Source organism: Egretta garzetta, unplaced genomic scaffold, assembly GCF_000687185.1.
Source record: "Egretta garzetta isolate BGI_Z169 unplaced genomic scaffold, ASM68718v1 scaffold641, whole genome shotgun sequence".
NCBI lineage: Eukaryota > Metazoa > Chordata > Aves > Pelecaniformes > Ardeidae > Egretta > Egretta garzetta.
The window spans coordinates 24273-45683 of record NW_009258758.1 but is presented as its reverse complement, the minus strand read 5'-3'; the positions used below and the strand labels follow the sequence as shown (position 1 = coordinate 45683).

General features: G+C 39.7%; 1 protein-coding gene across 1 annotated transcript in view; it reads left to right on the top strand.

Moving 5' to 3' along the window:
- The window catches only part of CUBN (cubilin), a 152983-nt gene that overhangs the window by 117775 nt on the left and 13797 nt on the right, over window positions 1–21411 (top strand). The window contains exons 54-60 of the mRNA XM_009649272.2: window positions 990–1215; window positions 3227–3414; window positions 5749–5905; window positions 6817–6966; window positions 13898–14098; window positions 16314–16443; window positions 17395–17612. Coding sequence (XP_009647567.1) covers window positions 990–1215; window positions 3227–3414; window positions 5749–5905; window positions 6817–6966; window positions 13898–14098; window positions 16314–16443; window positions 17395–17612 — 1270 coding nt within the window. The remainder of the gene's footprint in view (window positions 1–989; window positions 1216–3226; window positions 3415–5748; window positions 5906–6816; window positions 6967–13897; window positions 14099–16313; window positions 16444–17394; window positions 17613–21411) is intronic.

Here is a 21411-nt window from a genome sequence, read left to right as displayed (position 1 = left end):
GAAAATTTGTTTAAAGCAGAACTAATCTGAATCAGATGGAAGTAAATTTCTATTTTAAAAGGACTGAGTAGCAGCCCCCTCAGTGAAGGCAGACTAACCTTTTCCAGTAAAAGCTGCCACTTTAAGTTGCTGTTAAAGTTCCAAACTTAAACCATTTGAGCTAAATTTGTATTTGGTCTTTACCTCAGGCAGAGTTCTTTTGCAAATTAATACACTCAAAAGTTACAGGAAGAAGTACTGTGTATTTGCTAAACTTTTCTACAAAGATCCCAATCCTGGAACTGGCAAAAAAAAACTTAATGGAAGAGGGCCAGGCAGTCATTAGTGTACATCAGTATTTCAACATCAACAAATCCAGGAGTCTACTGGATTAGCAATCTAGATCTTTGAACTGGAAATCCCACCCATGTGCATATGTCTCCAAGGACAAATGGCATTAGTGTGGGAGGGAGGCAGGGTCAGAAACTGCCTGCCCAGCCCAGTCTATTTGATACATCCAGGCCCACAGGAACCAACTGTGCAACTGTTTCTCTCAGATTTAATGGAAACTAGCATTATTTTTAGCAACTGTTAAGTATTCTGATTCAAAATAATAGGAAGGAAAAAAATCCAAGGCTTTCTGCTTACATAACTACTTATATTTGAATATGCAATTTCAGATTTCATGACCAGAATCCTTGAGAGCGTATATCCAAGATCCTTTTGAAGGACATACTTAGGTTCAAACGTATGGTTAAGTGCCAATAATGCCAGTTTTGAACCTGTGCGTTCCTCTTCCGTTTCTGTCTTCATGCTAGTAGCTGCTGTTACAGTGGCAAAACTCCAAGCAATAGTTGCAGTAAAGCCTCAAGGTGAAGCAAGGGTCGGATTTCTGAGCATACCCAGAAATCAGTGTGCTAGGATGGCTACGGGATCTGGCTGGAACTGCTCTAACCCCTCTACCGGTGTGGCTGGTGTTAGCTCCTGAATGTTGCTCTTCTGTGTTGCAGCTTACTTTTACAGCCTTCCATGTTGAAAATCATTCACTTTGTAAGTGGGACTCTGTTACTATCCTGAATGGCGGCTCTCCTGGGTCTCCTGTCATAGGAAAGTATTGTGGAAACACATCCCCTGGGACTATCCGGTCTGGTTCCAGCAAGCTAGTCGTCATCTTTAACTCTGATCACTCAGTTCAAGGAGGTGGCTTTTATGCAACATGGACAGCAGAATCGCTAGGTAAGAGAAAAATTACTGTCAGGTCTAACATAGTAGTACATCATGCCTATCTAGCACTTTTCAACCACAAAATGAAATAGGATTCCTCCTCTTTAATTAAGTTTGCATTAAAGAACAAAAGAATACATGCCAACATCTTCAGCATTCCTGAGAGAAGCCAGCACTAAAAAAGTCAAGTATTAAAACAGTGTTGTCTGATCTCACACAATGAAATCAAATTTGGACTGATTTTGTACTTTTTAAGCCTCCCACTGGCAGTTTCTTGACGTCTGTAAATTGATACCATGCCCATTATCCTCCCAACTGTGGTATCTATTGTCAGTGACTATGAGACATTTCATTTCTTGAATAACAATTGTTTCACAGTTTGATTTGGTCTAAACACTTAAAACTAGAAAGAGGTCAGTTTCAAAACAGAGAGGCAGACAGAACTTCTCAAAGAGCACGTGTGACAACAGCCTAAAACTCTTCCACTTCAGTGGAGATGTTCATACACTTTCGAAGGTGGTACACATACAGGATTGAATTGGTGCATTTAAAAAAGCTACCTTCTCTCTGTTGAAATTATCATCTCTCCGGATTAAAACAAAATGTAGCTCCCCATTTCACACTGTCCTTTAGGAGGTGACTAAAGGCAAGAGTAGATGTGCTGGCTGGTGGCAGGGCACAATTCATTGTGCCTTCCTACCTCAGTACAGAGCTGAGGTGTCACCCCCAGCTGCAAACCTTCCGGCTGATCCTGATCGCCTTTCCATCAGTTAATGATCTAGCACTATTGACACAGTCAGTTGATGGAGTGTCTTCTTAAACATATCAATAGTCTGTGCTTGCTGTCACAGCAGGTTTTTGACACTTTTCCCTGTTGTCATTGGAATTTCACGTGCAAGGAAGGCCACTCTTCAATGATGTAGCAGACATTAGCATACACGTGCAATGTGCATAGTTGGTATTCTCTCTGTGAAGAGATTTCATTTTTTATAGACCTGGTGTCCTTTCCTCAGCTTTCTTCCCATTTGTCCACTGATACTCTCTGGGTTTACATTCTGTATGTGTGAGCAAAACTTGGCCTCATATCTTTCTAAACACAATTGTGATTATCTAACATAGAGGAACAGAAAATAAAACCTTCCTCTTAAAGCTAATACATATTTTTTAATTAAGAGGAGGAAAAGTAGAATTTTATAAACCTTTTCTTGCTCTTTATTCATCCTTTTACTACTTCATCACTGAAAAAAATAATGGGTTGCTAGTACTGTACACATAGCCCTAGTAAATCATTCTTGGTCTTGGTATTTCCAAGTCTGTTTCAAATTAACTGAACTTCTTATGTATAAGAACGTGAGCTGCCACAGAGCCATGACTGACTATTCCCCCTTATAAATGAATCTGTTAACAATTTTTAAAGGCATGTTTTTCAGCCCTCTCCATAATCCCACTGAGATCCGCAGGGCTGCCTCGGCTGGAGGAGAAGTCACCATTTTGCCCTGGGTAAATGGATGTAGCTTCACATGTGGAACTGCATTATTAAAATGTTGCAGAGTGAGAAAAACAAGGATTCAGCAGTAGATTGATTTTTTTTTCCCCAGGGTGCTTCCCTGAATGGCTGTCAGTCACGATGTGCATGCTGTGGGGTGTGGGAAGGAACCTGCACAGTCTCAGGAGAAACTCCTCATTAATGTGCTTCTGACCCCTACTCTCCATGTGAGCAATAGTCCTAATTGTCAGCAGCGTAGAGATGGACCAGAGCAAAAGGGTATGAGCTGGCAAGGAGAAGGAGCTTGTGAAGAAAAGAAAGTGAAGTACAGAGACAGACCTTTCTCTAGAGTGTAACAACCTCCCTGCTGCAGGGGTGGGCAAAAGAGAATTAAGCAAAAGAGGGGGAAAGGAAATTTGAATGGGTGTCCAGAGTCTCCTCACTCACTCTTGCAGCCACAGAAGCAAGCAGCCGTTCAAAGCTGACACCAACAGGAAACATTTGAACATTTCTCCCACCTTCTGCTATTTTTTCCAGGATGTGGTGGAATCATTCATGCAGACAATGGTATGATCAAGTCCCCTCATTGGCCTCAAAACTTTCCCGTGAACACCAGATGCACATGGACCATCATTACGCATGAAAGCAAACACTTGGAGATGAACTTCCACAGTAACTTCCAGATCCCAGATAGCAGTGGAAGTTGCCAGAGCAGTTATGTGAAGGTAAAATAATTGTTGGCAATTATCAGCAGAGCAGTGCTTTAAGAAGTCACAATTCCAGAATCCTGGTTTGCAATCATGTCATGGTTAGGATTGTCAAGGCACAAAATTCAAGAAATATATGCTGAAGTCGTAGTATCAGTATAGTCAATTTTCTATATGCCTTGAGAACTGGCTTGTATATATTTTTAATTTGTATCAGTTCTTGAAGTTCCACCTCCAGCAGGGTCCCATCACCCTACATCCTGCCCCAAAAATGAAAAATATGAAAAATGTATATATGTCTTCAGAACTGGGAAATAATGAGAAAATATAGTGTAATGAAAAGACCTTTTCAATTACTCCAGTGAGTAGGAAAACAGGAATGTGACGCTATAATTCTAAAAAACTTCTTTATAAGTGTATAAACTGTCCAAGTTGCACTGATCCTTCTTTTTTTAATCTCAAAAAACAAAGATAGTGTTCTTATGTTTCATAGGTTGTTAAGAGTCACTTGTTTTCAAAGCAATAGAATGGAGTGGACATGCTTTGAATTTTTCAGTGTCATTTTTTTCTCAAGCATTTGGCATCTGTTCAGTGGTTTTGTGCTCATTTTCTCCACAGCAGTACAACTCCCACTTGAAATAAAGGGCAAACATAATTGGACAACATGTGGGAAGACTCAAGCAGCTGTACGTCTGATCTATACCTACTAATTTATAAACCACAGTTGCACTCATTTTTTAAGCCTGGGGGAAAAAATACTATTAGATTTGTCTTTTCATAGCCTGCTCCTCTGATTAATTGTTATAATATGTTACAATAAATTTCACTAATATGAAAGTCTTAATGCTGCCCAGTACAGGTGCTTTAATTTCAAATTTGTAAACCATCTGGAATGACATAGCCAAAACTATGTCAACTGGAGATTTTCTCCATAGAGAAAAATCTGAAATTTTTGGTGATGTCCACCTCCATTTCTGAATGTCCAATTTGAGATGTATGATGGTGTCTGGATATGAAAAAGTGCGGAACACGTGTAAGTTTCTTCCACTCATTCCGAGCACAGTAGCCGAGAAAGAGGAATCCAAAATCAATAGTGACTTTGCAAAATCTTGGCCAGGCCATGGGCTGTTTATATTAATCCTTTGAGCAACCATTGCCTCAAACACCTGGCCAGACGAATGAAGTTATTCACATGCCTACACTTACAGACTAACCCTTGGATAACCCTTTCTAGGGTGGTTGCTTAGACCTATCACAATTTCATGTGGTTGTTCTAGTTCCACTAGACTTTCTTCAAATACATTATTTTAAAAAGCAAATATTATTTATTTTTAATATATTTTTGGTATAAAGTACTGGTAAAAAAACTGTTTAAACACATCGATGAAAAATAAACTTAGTATTAGAATAAATATTTTTTTCTTTTTTCTTAAGGAGACATTTTAAATCCTTGGAAATAAACATCCTGATTCAGGAAATTATTTAAGCACTCAGAAACATTAAACATTTATGCCTATGTTTCACCTTACATGTGTGTTGAAATTCAGTGCTTGAACTCAAGTATACGTTCAAGTAATTACTTGAAGAAGGTTTCACTTAAATACCTACCTAAACCTGCATGTGCTTCTTGAATGCACGGTTTGATTGAACTTAAATTGGCTATTGGTACAGTTGAAGTAATATTTTTTAAAAAATATTTTTCTTTATTATATTTTTTATGAATTATATTTGTTATAAATTTTTTTGTTAACTCTCTACATGATTTGATACTTGTCATTGAACAAGTAAATGCAACCTAACAAAAATGAGACTAATTTTTAATTAGCAAGACTAGACATTAAGGATCCAGATCTTCCAGTTTGATGCCTCTATATTACCCTAGTGTGACAGCTTCGGTTTTTATTGACATATGAATAATACCAGGATTGCATTTCATAATTCATTGTATACACAAATATTCATATTCATAGAATGAATGGAGATAAGTTAGCAGAGACAAAATGGAGGTAGGTGATGATGTGCATAAAATATTTTTCCCTGGTTCCCTGGACCTGATCTATGTTGGCTCTGCTATCAGCAGCAGTTTGAGCAAATGACCTCCGGATGCCCTTCAAAGATCCCTGGCAACATAAGTCATTCTGTGATTCACTCCCTGGAGAAGTCCTTTTGTCTCCACTGACTGTAGAGTGAATGGGGAGTAATCAGTTCCAATTGAGATCTCTAAGATTCAGTGTGAGATGAATCCTACCCTAAGTCTATGGAAAGAACAATTGCATATGCAATTCCTGGTGGGCTCCCACAACCTACATGGGCTTTGAAAGCACTAAACCATTTCCAATCTGGGCTTTTCAGGTGTGGAGAGGAAATGATGAAGAAGCAGAAGCTTTGTTAACCACAGGATGTGGAAGTTCAGCTCCTGATCCTGTTGTTGCTCCAAACAATGTGATAACTACAGTATTTCAGTCTCAGGATGCTCCTGGGCCAGGTTTCTCTGCATCTTTCATAAGCAGTAAGTAACATTAAAGCCAGATGGCTGCTCTATTAGTCCATTTTGGATTAGTTTGATCTGTGTGTAGCAATTCAGACGTCATTCCAACAAGGGATTGAAGCCTCTGCCCAGCTTTTGAAACCAAATGTTTCCTTACTGAATGCAATGGAGCTACTGTGTGCTCCAGTGTTGGGCTTGCCAAAGATCCTCCACGCAGCTATAACTATGTAGTTATTCTTAGACACCTTTGCCCTTTCAGTGTGCCAAAAAACAATGAATAGGGTTTAGATTTTAAGAATTTGTTTCTCTTTAGTTTAACTGCTTGGAAGCTAAAGCTATAATCTTCTTAAAAAGGAAAAAGGATCTACTCCTCCTTTAGAATTTTTATCTCTGCTCTTCTTTTCAAGGCACATGCTGAAACTGTGGTGATTTCTCCTGTGTATGGTGTAGCCCATGGCCTTCACACAAATTGCTCTCAGGAGAAGAATGACTTCTCACCACTTGCTCTGGCCTTTGCTTTGCATGGGCATTTTCAAATGAGGCTAAACTGCTGATGTGCCCCAATAACCCCTCATCCAGTTCAGCCACATTTGTATGTACTAAGGAATTTTGAAATGTGCAGGCTCCAAACCCATAAGATCGGCAGCGCTGTGTCCTTCTTGTCAGTGGGCTGAGGGGCTATGCCCTGGTCTTATCCAAGACATGCAAAGATACTGTGTGAGGCTGTAGGCGGGAAGGCCCTATGTTTCCCAAAACCATTGCTCTCTGTCTGTGTAAGACCTACTTTTGCCATCATGGTATACACTACGCTCCCTGTTTTTTTGACCAGCCACTTAAGGAGAGGTGAGGTCCTTGTGTACATTATAGGTTTTCTCACTGCAAAACCAGAATGATGTTATCACCTGATAACTGTGTCTTATTTATGTTTGCAGGATGCGGAGTAAATTTCACCAGCCCTGCAGGTCGTATCATCTCTCCTAACTATCCTGGTCAATATGATAACAACTTGAACTGCACTTATATCATAGATCAGGGACCGCAGTCACTGGTGATTCTAGAGTTTGAGACTTTCCACTTGGAAGGTAACTGGTTCTTCATAATTTCAGTATGTACTATGAAGTGTAACTTCTTACTGGAAAACATACCAATATTCTATCATGGAAAATGGTTGATGGTTTAATTTGCTGGTCCATTCTGAAAATCATTTACAGACGAACATTTACAGAGATAGTTTCCAGGGTTCAGTTTTGCGTCACTGACAGCTTCCAGAGGAGTGAAGATAGATCTCACTCGTTGATTATCTTGCAGCACTAAAGTTGGGAATTTGCCAGATGGTTGGAATACAAAAGTGACTGTGGCCAATTTAGGTGTTTGTTCCTGTCTTTTTTTTTTGCCATTGAGTCTTACAATCTTTTTGATCTTAGGCCAGCTGTTCTGCTTTTCAGTGCTTCAGTTTCCCTAACTGATAAATGGATATAAATATACTCAGGTGTTATACAAAGATGTACAAACTTATAAATGTGAAGCTAGATGAAAGACTACAGTAACTGAAAACCTATAAAAGTTGTTACCCTGTATACACCCGTCAACAAAAGTCACTCTTGAGATTTTCAAACTTGGCAGCATTTAGCCAAGAAATAACAGGTATAATATCCTGTTATTTGGTGTGAATGATAAAAGTTTCTCAACTTTGATATGATCAAATTTTTATGGGTAGAGATGTCATGATAACACAGAGGAATCCAAACTACTTGGGTGGCATCACATATTTTGAGTCCATCTTAATATGTTTCCCTGGAACTCACCTAGACAAAAAGATTTTTGAGTAATTTGTTACTAACCTGGGGTGCATGATTTGAATTATTCTTCAGACCAAATCAAAAAGTCAGAAAATAGGCTTCCTTTATTTTGGTTTTAAGTTTGCAAACTGTTTTGAATTCAAAAGTATTCTGGTCCAAACTTAATTTTGGTCTGAGACAAAGATTTGATTTGACTATGATTTTATCTGAAACATTTTTTTCCATCTCCCAATACAAACCACTACTTTAAGAATTGTTTTTTTAAATTAAATGTAAACCACAGGAATTACATTATTTCTTCATGTAGAAGACATTATTATTCAGCAGGCACACTAAACATTAGGCTGAATCAGATGATGCCAATTTTGACACCTCTATTAGTACATTACTGATCTGTATTCTGGCAGTGCATTAAGTCAATTTATAAATGAACCCAAGCTTTTTCTATTAAGAATCTTAAAGCAAAGAGCTAAGTGATACAGACATAATAATAAACATAGACCTAAACAAATACTAAAAATATTCTACTTCTTGCAGGGCAATTTGCTCCTTTATTGTTCTCGGCTTCCTTAGGCTACACAAACTAAAAGTCCTTAGTCATATGAAAGAAAAGAACTTTGGATATGTGCAAAAGGACATCTGGTTATAAAAGTGGAAGTATGACACTCTCCAGCAGTTGATTATTAATATATTTCACAAAATCTTAAAATTTTGTAGCAAAGAGAAATGCCTGGGTTTGAATTGGAAAGAACATTGAAACCACCATCTTGCAAACTATCATGCAGAAGAATATGAATATGTTTAGCACATGTGCCTGTGGGTTTCCAGCATGAACTCCCTTAGTTCTTTTGCAAAGGCGGAGCAATGATTGGCAGCATCTGTTAAAGACATTTCCAGCTATTCCACATGCAAGGAAGCATTGCACCTGCTTAGATTGTTGCAGAGTGTGGCCTTTAAAATCTTAACCATACTAGTGCAGATGTTCTAGATTGCATTTTTAAAGTTTAGCTACATGTACAATTAATATGATTTACTACCTATTTGACCTCTCAAAAGGATAATTTTTTTTTCATGCTTGTTTAGTAATGAAATGAATTATTTAAAATAATGCCTGTAAGGCATACATATCTCATTGACTTTAGCTGGTTGAGATATCTTTTCCAGAAAATTAGAAGGCAGAATGTAATTGGTTATAGTGCAGAGACACATTGGTACAAAATCGAATGACTTCATGGGTTAGTCACAGATCTCTGCTGCAGAACAGTTAAGTTTTCAATTATGCTGAGACGCCTGTTCTGCTTATAAAGAACGACTCCAAATGAGGCAGTTAACCCACAGCAGCGATGCAATGTCAGGATCTGGAACCAAATGAACATGACATGCATGTACTATATATTAAATATGTATTAAGCACTAAATATAGCAAGTAACAGAGCAAGAGCAAACTGGAGGAAACTGCATTTGTTGATTTTGTGATCAAAATTTAATCTAAATTGGCTGCTTCCTTGTAGGTAGAAAATTGTTTTTATCTGACTTTGAGCCCCGGAAAATAAACCTCTAATTTAGATTTATCATCTAGGCTTATCTCCTCCTATAGTGAAGTGAAAAAGAGAGTGCTTTAAACAAAAAAGCAAATGTGTTGTGCAGGTGGGAATGAATTGCCTTCTGAAGGCCTCTCTCACTCTTGTTACCAATTGACTATTACAGGAAGCCATAGACAATAGCTTACACAAGACTTAGGCAGCAAAACATAGGCAAGATTAGACCTATGAATGGAGTTTGGCTTAGTCTCTGTAATTTCCTTGCAGCTTGAAGAATGTCTCTTCTTGTGCCAAACTGAATACGGTTACAGAACCTCTCTTTCGATTTGCCTGTTTTGTGAAGCTGTGTAGGTTGCTGTTTGCTTCTTATAGTACCACCTACATTGCTGTGTTTGGTTATTTTATAAAGAACCAAACAATTGGGGGTGAGTTTGTTTTTTCAGCCCAACTTCTGCGACAACGATAAATGATATTTCCATCTGTCTTCCCTCCTTGGATCAAAGGTCTACAAAAATCTAACGTATTAGAATTAGTCAAAAAAACTTATCTATCTTAGTAGACTTGCTATCTAAGAAATAATTAATCACATCCATCTTTTGTTCATAAGCTTTATTCAGATGAATGTCCCTACAAATCCACCTCTAGGACAGCTAGGGTAGTGTATTATTAAATGGCCGCAATATTCTTTAAGCATGAATATAACATGCAATAAAGTCTGAATTCCAAATCATAGAAAATTAGGGGAAGTGGATGGGGGCCTCCTAAATATCTGCTTTTAGGCTTCTGTAGTATTTATACTCTGTCCATACAAAACAACTGCATTATGTTGATACTATGTCAATCTGAAAAACGTTTTAATAACTTATTTCTCCTTTTTTTTGTTTAAAACATGCAACTGTAATTTTGCAATCTGAGATGGGTCACAGATTTGTTTTGGAGTCTTCTCTGTCTGCTTTTTCGGTTGTTACTAGGCAATTCAGAAAATAGACAACTTTTGCAATAGATTATTTTGAAAGAGGATATGTATATGAAAGACTTGTAATTACTTGCTTTCAAAATAGTATCTTGTGCTATGGAGCTGGTTAATATATTGCACAGGAGTATATATCTGCATAATACTTTTCCTACATTATTAATTACTAATTGTAACCAAACCCTCAGTATTTTAAGTTTTACAAACGTTAAACAAAAATACATGTTCTGCCTCAATACAAAATGAAACAGAATCTATGGCTATAGACAGAGAGATGGAAAGAGGACAATTTTTATTAGAGATGACATAGTTAGGGGCCCCAATTCAGTCAAGGTTTTGTGCAGGCATCATATTGAATAAATGATTTTATGGAGAATACTGAGACTGGACATAAATTTCTGCTAAATGGAAAGAAGACAACCAAAGGCATATTTCAAGATGTAATGTAAGGACAACTGAAGCTTTTATCATGTGAACTTTGAAGGCAGGAGTCAATGTATCAATGCTGAGTAGTATCAAGAGATGACAGAGTGCAGGTAGATAATAAGAGTCTTTGAAAGCAAATACACGCAGCAGTTCAAAGAGGGATATGTTCATAACATCAGGCCAAATAATTGAGCTCTCCAGCAGTATTTGGTAGAAATATTGTCAAGGCTAGAGGAACGAATGGTACAGTATCCGTGTTGGAAAAGTCACTGGGTTTTGGGTGAGAGTCATAGGTATGTGTTTATCTTAAAAGATAATAAATACAAACACTTGACAGCATTTACATCTAGCCTGGACATGAAGACCTGGAGAGACCCAAGTCATAGACATGGACCTAAAGAGGGCAGGCTAAATGCTGAGGCTGTAAAGAAAGAAGATGCATGGGAAGACTTGAGTGGGGAAAAAAAGCTCTCCTATGGTTTTATTGAGAGACAGAAATAAGGTTTTAGTCTGAATAGTAAGAGGCCTGGAGGAGGGAAGCAGATGTATGAGGTCATCAGCATCGAGATAGTAGTTGCATCTGCCCTTGTAAATGAGATTACACAGAGCTAATGTAGAGATAAAGACAGGAGAGGAGATGTCTCATTGAATCCTCAGAACGAATAGGAAGGGAGAATACAGTAATACCAGCAAGATGACCAAAAGCTCTTAGTAGACAAGTTTTATTAAGAAAAACACTGCTAGCTATGTGGAAAGTGCTTGTCAGCTCAAAGAGGATGTGGGTCTGACATCTGGCTAAGAAAAGATCCCTGGAGACTCATGAAAGCTGTTCCATTGTAGTGCAAGAGACAGAAATTGGTCTAGAAAAGATCAAAGATGATATAATGAGAGGAAATAAACCACAGAGAAGAATTGCTGATGATGTGCTGAGTATGTGTAGAGGCTGGAAGTATGACATGAGGAGATAGGATAGAGGAATCTGAGGCTGGGGATTATTTACAGAATAATGCATTTTAGTATGGTGAGAAATTAAGGAAAAGTGTAAACAAGTGATGAGTTACAGGATAGAGATCAAACAATCATCAGTCCTGCCCAGATTCATGGGTCATAAATTATATTGGCCCAAACAACACGGTTTCAAAGCTAGAAATTAAGCCTTTTGCTCACAATCCTATGTCAGCCACCTTATTCTTTCTAGTGCAGCAGTTTGAAACAACTTGTGACAGGTATTGTGGACCTTTGCTTTGTTGAGAAATATGTTTCACTTCATGCCTTTCTCCAAAGTGTTTCCAGAGAGGGACCTGAGTTGCTTCCTCAAATCTTTTCCATTCTGAAATTACACTTGCCTGTTTCTTTTTTATTATCATTTCTTCGTATTTTAAAATCATGCTTTTTAATTGTGTCACATTATTAAGTATTCTCATAATAGAGTAGGATGTGAAGAATATTTTTAATTAATTATTTTGTAATTAACAGTGTAATCAGCTCTCTGAGGCGGCCAGTTGTTCTCAGCTTAGTTACTCTCATTAGTCAGCCTAGTACCATATTTCCCTATCGGCATAATTGTAAAACATGTTAGAATACATCGTCTTCATTAAGAAAGAATTTTTAAATTAAAACTCCAGAGAGGTTCTAAAATATATCTGGCTACTGGTAAGACTCTGTTGTTCTTGTGAAACAGAATTATCACTCCATTCCTATTTGTCATCCTGTTCAATACCAGTCATCCTGTTTCCTACACCACCAGGAAGCATCTTGTTCTGACTGGACAGGAATCACTCCTCTGCAATGCTTGGCTCAGTGTCTCTCCTGTTAAATTTAGGCAATTCCTGATTAATCCTCTGCAGTTTAAGTAACTGCCCCATCGCTGCTAATAAATTGCTAAACATGATAACTTAACCTCAATAAATGTTGCACCCCAGCTTCCATTATGCTTGTAAATGATGAAGAAAAAGACAAAGAAAACACAAAGTCGTTCTATAAGCCTAACAACTAATGAAGCTTGGTCTTCCCAAGGTGTGTACTGTGTTTTTCACTGACAGCATTAATCCAGCTTCCTTGCATAACCCATGTAGCTCCCTTCTTGCTCCCACATGATGCCCAACCTCTCTAGCTCCCACTATACATCCCTTGGTGGTACCACCCTGGGCACCACTAACTTCTCCCTGTGCCTGTGGCTCCCAGCTCCCAGGGTGCTCAGCAGAACTCTGCCTGAACTCACAGCCCTTACACTGAAAGCACAGCTTGTCCTTCTTTGGGGACATTCCTGTGGCACTCTGACTCAGCCACTGACCTTCATGAAACTTAAATGAACTTAATTAATTTGGGATCCCTCATCTCAGTCGAATCTGTTTGCAAATGGTGAGGTGGCTAGAAAGTCAGGAAGGTAGGGCAGGGAGTCAGAGAGGATGGCTCGATCCTCCAGAAAACTAGCTGCAAATGAGAAACTAAAAACCAATGAGGAAAAAAATGTAGAATGCTACATTCCTCATTTCTGTGTTTCTCAGTGCTTCTGAATGTGCAGCTTTTCACTCACCCTAATATCTGTACTGACTTGCCCCCTAAAGCAGATTGCTCCTGAAAATCATTAGTTATTTTCCTATTCCTCAGTCATCTCCAAATCTCTACCAATTGCCACAGTTACAGCATTTCACTGGCAAACTGCAAGATTAAATTTAAATTTTTTTGTCTTCTAGTCAAGCTGAAGAATCTGGGGTTCGGTACTCCAAAGTTTGAGGGAATTCAGAGAGAAAGAAGTCAGATCTGAGCCATGTTAGCATATAGACTATTTTTTCATTTTTCCAAATTCTCACTTTTAATGATTTAAAATTACCTGCACCAAGTGCTGGCTTCTACATTAGGGGAAAGAAATAGCAGGTAGTAGGTTGCCTGTAACAAAAGGTGCATTGCTATGATCTGCAAAGGAGATCCATGCTTTTGTCAGGTCCTCTTATCTCCTCATAGATGGTGTTCACTCAACTGTGAACTCCCAAGAACTCAAGGGGCCTGGAGCCTTTTCCAGATGATAGGATGTGTTGACTGAGACCAGCCTGATGTCTTATGTAGAAGGTCTCTTTGACTTGTTCTGCCTCAGTTTTTCTGCATGTTAAAAATTGACATTTGCTTCCTCAGCAAGCAAAAGAGATCCCAAGATCCTGGAATACAAAGTAATATAAAATTTAATTCTTATCCTGTGTGAGGTCTATATACTTGCAGCTCAGTAAATCACATGGCAAATATGCTGCTAACATTTCTGCATTGTACGTCCATGCAGCGCCAGCACTCCTTAGCAGAATTTGTCTTTATGATGGAGTAAGCATCTACCGTGGGACCAGGGTTGCCTCGCATCCTCTCATCACGTTCTGTGGTAATGAGCTCCCTGCCCCCATCAGCGTCTTTGGACCAATGCTGCTCAACTTCTACACCGACTCCCACATTGCAGGCTTTGGATTCCAGGCAAGATACAGAGCAATTGGTGAGTAGCCACTGTCCTGTGCTTTAGGTAGAGGAAATATTCGATCTGGATAATGGTTCAGTGCAGGAAACATTGTACCTCATTTTGGCAATACCTGAGATGGGTGTAGATGGTTCGTATTCCCTCTGCACTTGCCCAAAAGAGCCCTCATGAGCAGGACATGAGACTGTTTGGTGCGTGTTGTCACTGACTGATGTGTTATCTCACAATTCTCATTTCAAGACACTACATGGGACCAAGTCAGGAACTGCAATGCTTTTCTGTAGAAAAGAAATGCAACCCATTTTGGCAGGGGTTTTTTGGTTTTGCTTGGTTTTTTGTTTGGGTTTTTTTTTTACAATATTTAAGGAGAAACATCACCATTTTATGTAGCTAAGTTCATTTAAGAGATTTTATCACATACAGGAGAATGGTCTGATTGTGTTATACTAAAACTACATTATACAACATGGGAACAAGAACAGGATCTTTAAGTGGACCCAGGTACATGCTTCTATTTGATGACCCTCTTGCAGTGCTAGGTATTAATGTAAATAAGAATTGGGGTCTAGATATATTTTTTCTTAATAAATATTTTCACCAAAACTTTTTGTCATTCACATGAGATGTCTTTTGCTTTAAAGAGGAAATATGTATTAGAAAAAGAAGTTTCCAATTGATTTCAGAATTGACATCTGCACAAATATAAATATACCAAAAGATTAATATTATTTTCAAAACTCATTTTACTATTTTCTAGGTTTAATTTGTAGAGACAGTACTTTGATTTTTGAAAGCTATTTCATTTTCTAACTGCAGAGAAAAGCATGAGTTCGTAACTTTGGTATTTCCCTCAATGCATTTCTCATGTTCAAAGCCACAGCAAAAAGCGTACGGCTAAATTCTTTATATAAAATGAATGGCCTGATACAGATAAGACAGAGGGCACTGAGAAATGACAATGTGCAGTTACTCATGGAAAAGACCTTCATAACTCACCCAAGTCAGTTGCTGCTATCTGACTTGTGACTTCTGACATTTGAGAAACATGACTGCAGCCTTATTAGCCTGTTGTTGTATACAAAGCAGATTCTAGCAATTAACATTCCTCTTCCCTCTGGTTGGATTCTTTGCTGAAAAAAATGAAAAAGCCTTCCCCCTCCTAGTGTAGAATAATGCTGATTCTTTATCCTGCCGGCTCCTGTCCTTTATCTGCCAGTGCTCCAGGCCGCCAGCTTGAGCACGGCTGAGGAGCTGGGGGTTCTGCACCCAGCAGCACCCTGTATGGGGCTGCCTTTGTTATGGTCGTGGCTTGGGCAATGGCATGTCCTTTAAAACATGAAAAGCTGTGTGTGGCTTTAAGCTATATATCAACAGGATGCAGGGAAACTTTTTTGCCAAGTTAAGATTATAAAATAAAGGCTGAAGCTAACAATGGAGATTAAAGTTGGTTTTATAATAGTTTTTGTTCCCTCAAGCACTGAAGCTGGGAACAAACATTAGCCACATCCTGGCCTCATCAGCATCCATGGTCTGAAACCCTGAGAAGCCAAGCAGTGCCTTTAGTTCACAAGCTGCAGAATTTAACTTGCTACCCAGCCAGAGAGCAAGTATTTGGTCCTCCATCTCAGCCACCCCCCACTGCTGGCGAGTCCCAGCACAAGGTGAGGTGAGGAACAGTCCCCAAGGTTAGCAACACCTGGGGACTCCTCTCTGCCTTCCAGCACAGAATCTGCCCCAGCCCTGAGAGGAGGTAGAGGGATGATGAGACTCTGTGTACAGTTATTCCAGAAATGTCAGGGGGAGGGCTATGTGTGCAGTTGTGGCTGCTTTTGTGTCAGTGCCAAACTGGATGAGGGGAATTTCTTTGCCCCCATATCAGCCAGGTTTCTCTTGGCAAGCTAGGGCTCCTCCAGATGCATCTGACACCCTGCTGCACAGGGCATCCTCCCCATCCCACTGCACAAACAAGAAGCCACTGCCATTTGGTGTGGACTAGTAACAACCTGTCACTTCGATACTGACTTTAGTCTTCCACTGCAGAGCACAACTTAATAGGCATTTCTGCATTTAACACTTCTAGGCATGACAGTAAAGACTGCTCCTAATTTATCAAGGGCTTTTCCTTCCTTATGGCTAAAAGAGGACTAACACAAGCTCCTGCAAGAAATATGAGTATTAGGACCAAGCTGGTATTCAGACGGTAATCACTTTTTTTTTTCTGTTTCCCCTACAGCTTGCGGTGGCATTTTCAATGGCTCTGTTGGTGTTATCAGCAGTCCGGCCTATTCAGTTCTTGATTATCACAACAACATGAACTGCTCATACCACATCACAGTTGGAGATGGCAAAGTAGTGGCCCTCAAGTATGTAATCCAAGTTCAGCTTGCCATCAAGGGGGCAGGGGGGGTCTCTGATTCCAGTTAAAGACAGTTTTTATTGACAATTTTCTCCCTATCTTTCCTTTTCCAAGAGGAAAGCTGAACTAAAATGAGAAATGGCAACTGAAGCACCCTTTATCAGCATCAGGCTCCCTTACACCTTTCTCTGTAACTTGTTATGGGCAAAACATCAGCACAATTGTAACTTCCCACTTTGGTTAGCAAGAGGTCTAAGAAATTGTAAAAATGCAGCTCATACTTCTAGTTAAATTCTGTCAGCCTTTGAGGAGTTATAAGACTCCTGTGAATTGATGTAAGAAAAAAAACCGTAATTGTTTTAGAAGGCTGGTACTCACTTTACAGACCAAGTAATATATGCACCCAGAAAGAGTATACTTCTGAGTGTGTGCTGTCCTGCCTAAAAGAGGAATATGGCTGCCACAAAAGCTTTCCACTGAGAAATTAAAAGGTAGATACTTTCTTCTGTCATTTATATGCTGGTTGTGAATTAAGAGAACATTTCCCAGCTAAGTGGAGGAGTGACCTAGCTGGGCTGCACCCTGAGCCTGCAGTTTATATGCCCCTCACGTGCCCAAGGAAACTGCAGGCTGAGCAATTTGCAGAAGTGAGAGAGGGTATGTTTGCACAGGGGAGATCTGCTGCTCCACAGAAAGCCGAAGCATGCTGACAGCTTGCTTTGCAAGAGGCCCAATGGGTGAGGGTCACTATTTCTTTGAGGCTGGTTGGCTGGAATGTTTTGTCATGCAATTAATAGTTCTGCTTGCTTGTTCCTGAAGAGAAATGTTTTGTGGTATCTGTCTGTGTATGGCTTTGGCTATTGCTATTACTCAGACCTTTCGTCCAGCACCAAAACCACACATAACACAGGAATAGAAATGAAAATGTGGTAACTAAAGCTCCAAGTGTATTTTACAGATTCAACAACTTCCAGCTTGAATTATCTCCCTCCTGCTACAAAGATTATGTGGCTGTATATGATGGCTCAGACACCCATGCTCCTCTCCTCGGGAAATTCTGTGGCTCAGAACTGCCTCCAAGTATTAAGAGCTCCAGTAATAACTTGTTCCTGGTGTTTAACACTGACTTCTTTGGAGCAGACAGGGGATGGAAAGCATCCTTCAGGGAGACCTTAGGTAAGAGTATTATCAGACTCATAACCCCAAGAACCTGCTGGTGAGTAATTTCCTTTGGTGAGGAGTGGTTATGGTCTCACTCACTAGGGGTGCTGGAAGCAGAAGAGTTTTTCTGATTTTGTAAAACTTGAGTGAACTAAGCTAAATACTAGGCATTCCAGCCCTCGTTCTGAACTGATTCCTTTCATTCTTTGCTAACCTTTTCCTGCCTCTCTGAAGGCACAGAGAGTTCTCAGGTGACTGAAGGCTTAGCAACACCTAAAGGCCTCTCTTTTGGAGGAAATCTGGCAATACCTGAGAAGTCTCCTATAGTCAGAGGTTGGTAGTGCACTAAAGATGTCTCCTTTCCATCTATTCCAAGGAAATTCCATTTCCTTGCAGTTCACCTCACACTTTTTTAAAAACTGAAGTGTTAAGTTCAGTTAAGATTGGAGTTCCCCCCCAGGTACCACTGTGCTGATCTCTAGTGATTTGGGGGATCAATCTGGTTAGCTGGCCATAACATAAATGGGGATCATAGTAAGAAGGCACGGGTTGTTAAATGCTTTGATGGACACAACAGTCAGGGGCAAAGCTTGATTATTGCCTTAAAAAAAGGCTTAAGCCCAGTAGTCTTTTTAAGATCAAGGTGTAAAAGCAATTTTTTACCTTCTTATAACATCTAAATTGTTTAGGGATGATAAGCAACAAATTATTATTACATGTCAACTGATTTCATGTCATCGTTACTAGTTTCCTGTGTAATTAACTCAATGTTTCTGTGATCTAGAAAGAAGTAATTGTCCGGTTTACAAAGCTGGCACTCAGACAGGTCAGAATGAAAGGCCTCTGTAGCAGAACAAACATAGTCTTCTGCTGAGTCATTGAATCCCCTCCCAATCCCTAGCCAGCAACTTTCTCATTTGATAGTCTGAGAAAGTATTTACAGATAAAGAAAATAACTGGTTCTACAGGCTTTGCCAAGAAAAATATTCCCACAGAACCTCATGGTCATTACTATTATTAACTCTTTCTTTGCTTCACTCTAAATAATTGCAACAAGAATCTTTTTAAGATCACTCTTGTGAACTGTTATTTCAAGTAAAATAATGTTGCTTCACATGTTGCTGGTTTGAGACTGCTGGGCATCACTTGTCAGAGATCCCCCACAGCCTGGTTCCAGGGTGAGATCATCAGGAACTGCCCAAGCCCTTGCTCTTCCTGTTGGCATATAGTCAATTTTTTAGCCACTGACTTCACATTTATTTGTGCAACTTGCCAGTGATTCTGCTTAAGTATATAACAGAAGACAAGCCAAGCTCTTTGAGTCCATACCAAGCCTGATTTTTTCCTAGAGTGAGGAGAAGCCTTTTATGAATAAACTTTGACATCTATTAGGCTAATTTTTGGAGGGACATTTCTGCAGGCTCCCAAGGAAAGGGAAGGTGTGATGTTGCAGGAGTTACTCAGGAGCAATGGAGTTGCAAGTTGGAAAAGATAGATAGCCATGCAGAGATGTGGGTTATGTGATGAAGAGCCCATGGTGGTGAGATGCTTAATGGTAGGCCTTCCTTCTCCACTGTGGGAAACAAGCCACAGGGACTAAACCACACAGACTTTAGGAAGGATCTTGATGGTCCCATGCTAGTACAGAATGGCCAAAAAGTAGAAAAGTACATTATAAAAGGAAAACATGACTCACAGTCCTATAAATGTTTCCAGTTTGAGTTGTCTAAAAAATAGAGCCAGGAAAATCTGTGACGCATCTTTGTACTACAAGGTCTGAGATTGTGCTTCAAACGAAAGAGCATAAAACCATGAAGATCTTAAAGCCTGTTATTCTAAATGGTGCTTTTGAGAAGCTCCCTCATGTCTGTCAAAAGATAAAACCCGTGTGGTTTTGGAAGAGTGCAAACACAATCAGATGACAATTAATGATAAAACTCTTGAATAAGGAAGATGGTTTCTGTAGAGAAACAAGAAGCCTCATTCTCTGTTGGATGATAATGAGCACATTATTCTGTAGCTACCCTAGGGAAGCACAACTGGATAATGTAATTATTGCTCTCTGTTTAATGTTGTGACCCTGATTATATATTGGAAAGAAGGAAGCAAACACCATACACTCGTCTGTAGCAAACTAAACTATTCCCTTTCGTCACAAGCTCTTCCAATTTCTTTCCTGATCAGACTTCTCTCAGGGGTACTGCCAAAATCCAGGGCTATGCATTATTTCTCTCTTGTGAATTTTATTATTAGGGAGTCCATCTGATAACCACTGTGGTGGGAGGGGAGAGAGAAGATGAAGTAGGAAAACCACAGAAGCTTAGCAAGATTGACAGTAACCAGGCATTCAAAGAGTTAAGCCCTGAAATTTCTGTAGAAAAACATGCTCTGTTTTAATTAAACAGTTTGTTTACATCACTGATCCTGCACCCAGTAGAATATTTAAGGTCCCCCCACTAGTCTGGAACGGGAGACAAACAGAAAGTATGAAATAGTATTAATTTGACAGTGCAGCAATATCTCACCTTTTTTGCCAAATGTCTTTTCTTTCACCATGCTACTCTATACACTGTGCAATATAATGTGAAGTGCACATGTCACAAGCAGCATTCTTTGTCGGGATCGACTCTGTGTTACAGTGCATCTGAGGCAGGGGAACATGTGGCCCTTGTTGGTGCAGTTTGGAGGATTTATAATTTCTCTGTCTCTGCTGCTAAGTTTGGACACTTCTTGGCCTTATTTCTGGAATCACTGGACATGCTCTCAGGCTGAGCTGGTGAACTGGGCTGACTGGAGGATCCCAGCCTGCTCCAAGTTTTATATTTGTGGAAAGACAGACCTTACTTACTACTGACCTTTTTCCTGCCTTTGTTTTCAGTCTGTAAAATGAGAATTATACCTCCTTTCCACAGTGAGTGTGTGCTCCTCTAGGCAATCAATAAAAGGATGAGAAAAGATAAATCAATACCAGCTTAAGGCATTTGGTTACGTGAGACATCTCTGTGAAGGGAGGAAAGCTAAGATCTCTCCCCAGAGAATGAGGTCTGCGTGTACTGGGCTTGTGACTCAGCCAAAGATCTCCCGATTATCTCTCCAGCTCTAAGGGGAGACCTGAGCTCTTCAGCAGACCCTGGCTGGCAGGGACGGAGCCCGCATATACCTCTGCCACCCCTGCTATGATAGCAGGGACTTTGTGCTTTGGTAATAAAAGGAGCTTCTGCCTATTCCCATCCAGCAGTGGGGTGACCCTCTCACCCCAATTTGTGATCCCTCTGAGGCTTATGATACAAAGACTGAAAAGACATATAAGGGTTGGGGTTTTTTTCTTATTTTTAAAGAGTCAGCAACCCCTGTCAGGAGATGTAGCTGTGACCTTATTAACAGCACATCATTTTTTCTTGGCAGCTTTCTGTGCTAGTGTACATAGCCCCGTTGTCTCAGTAATGAAAAATACATCACATTCTAAACCATCGGAGAAGGGTCTAGGGGTTTTCTGAAAGGCAGGTCTGCTCATAGGGGCTGTCTGAGCAAGCCACATGAATTTACAAGAAGCAAAGTGTTACACACGGTTAGATAAGTGGGTTGAGTTAGAAAGCTCTTCCTGAGCTTTCTTCATACAATACCAGCAAAACTGAAATGGAGTTGGGACAGTGGGGAAGGCAGGATGGAGGAGAGCAGGAAGACTGCCTGCTTTTTCTCTACAGCCCTAAATCCTGCCCAACTTCAAGCTGTAGCCATCTCTTTCCCCTCCCCTTTTTTATACTATCTCCTGTGAGCATGCAGGAAAAATTCACATTTATACTTTGGGAAAGAG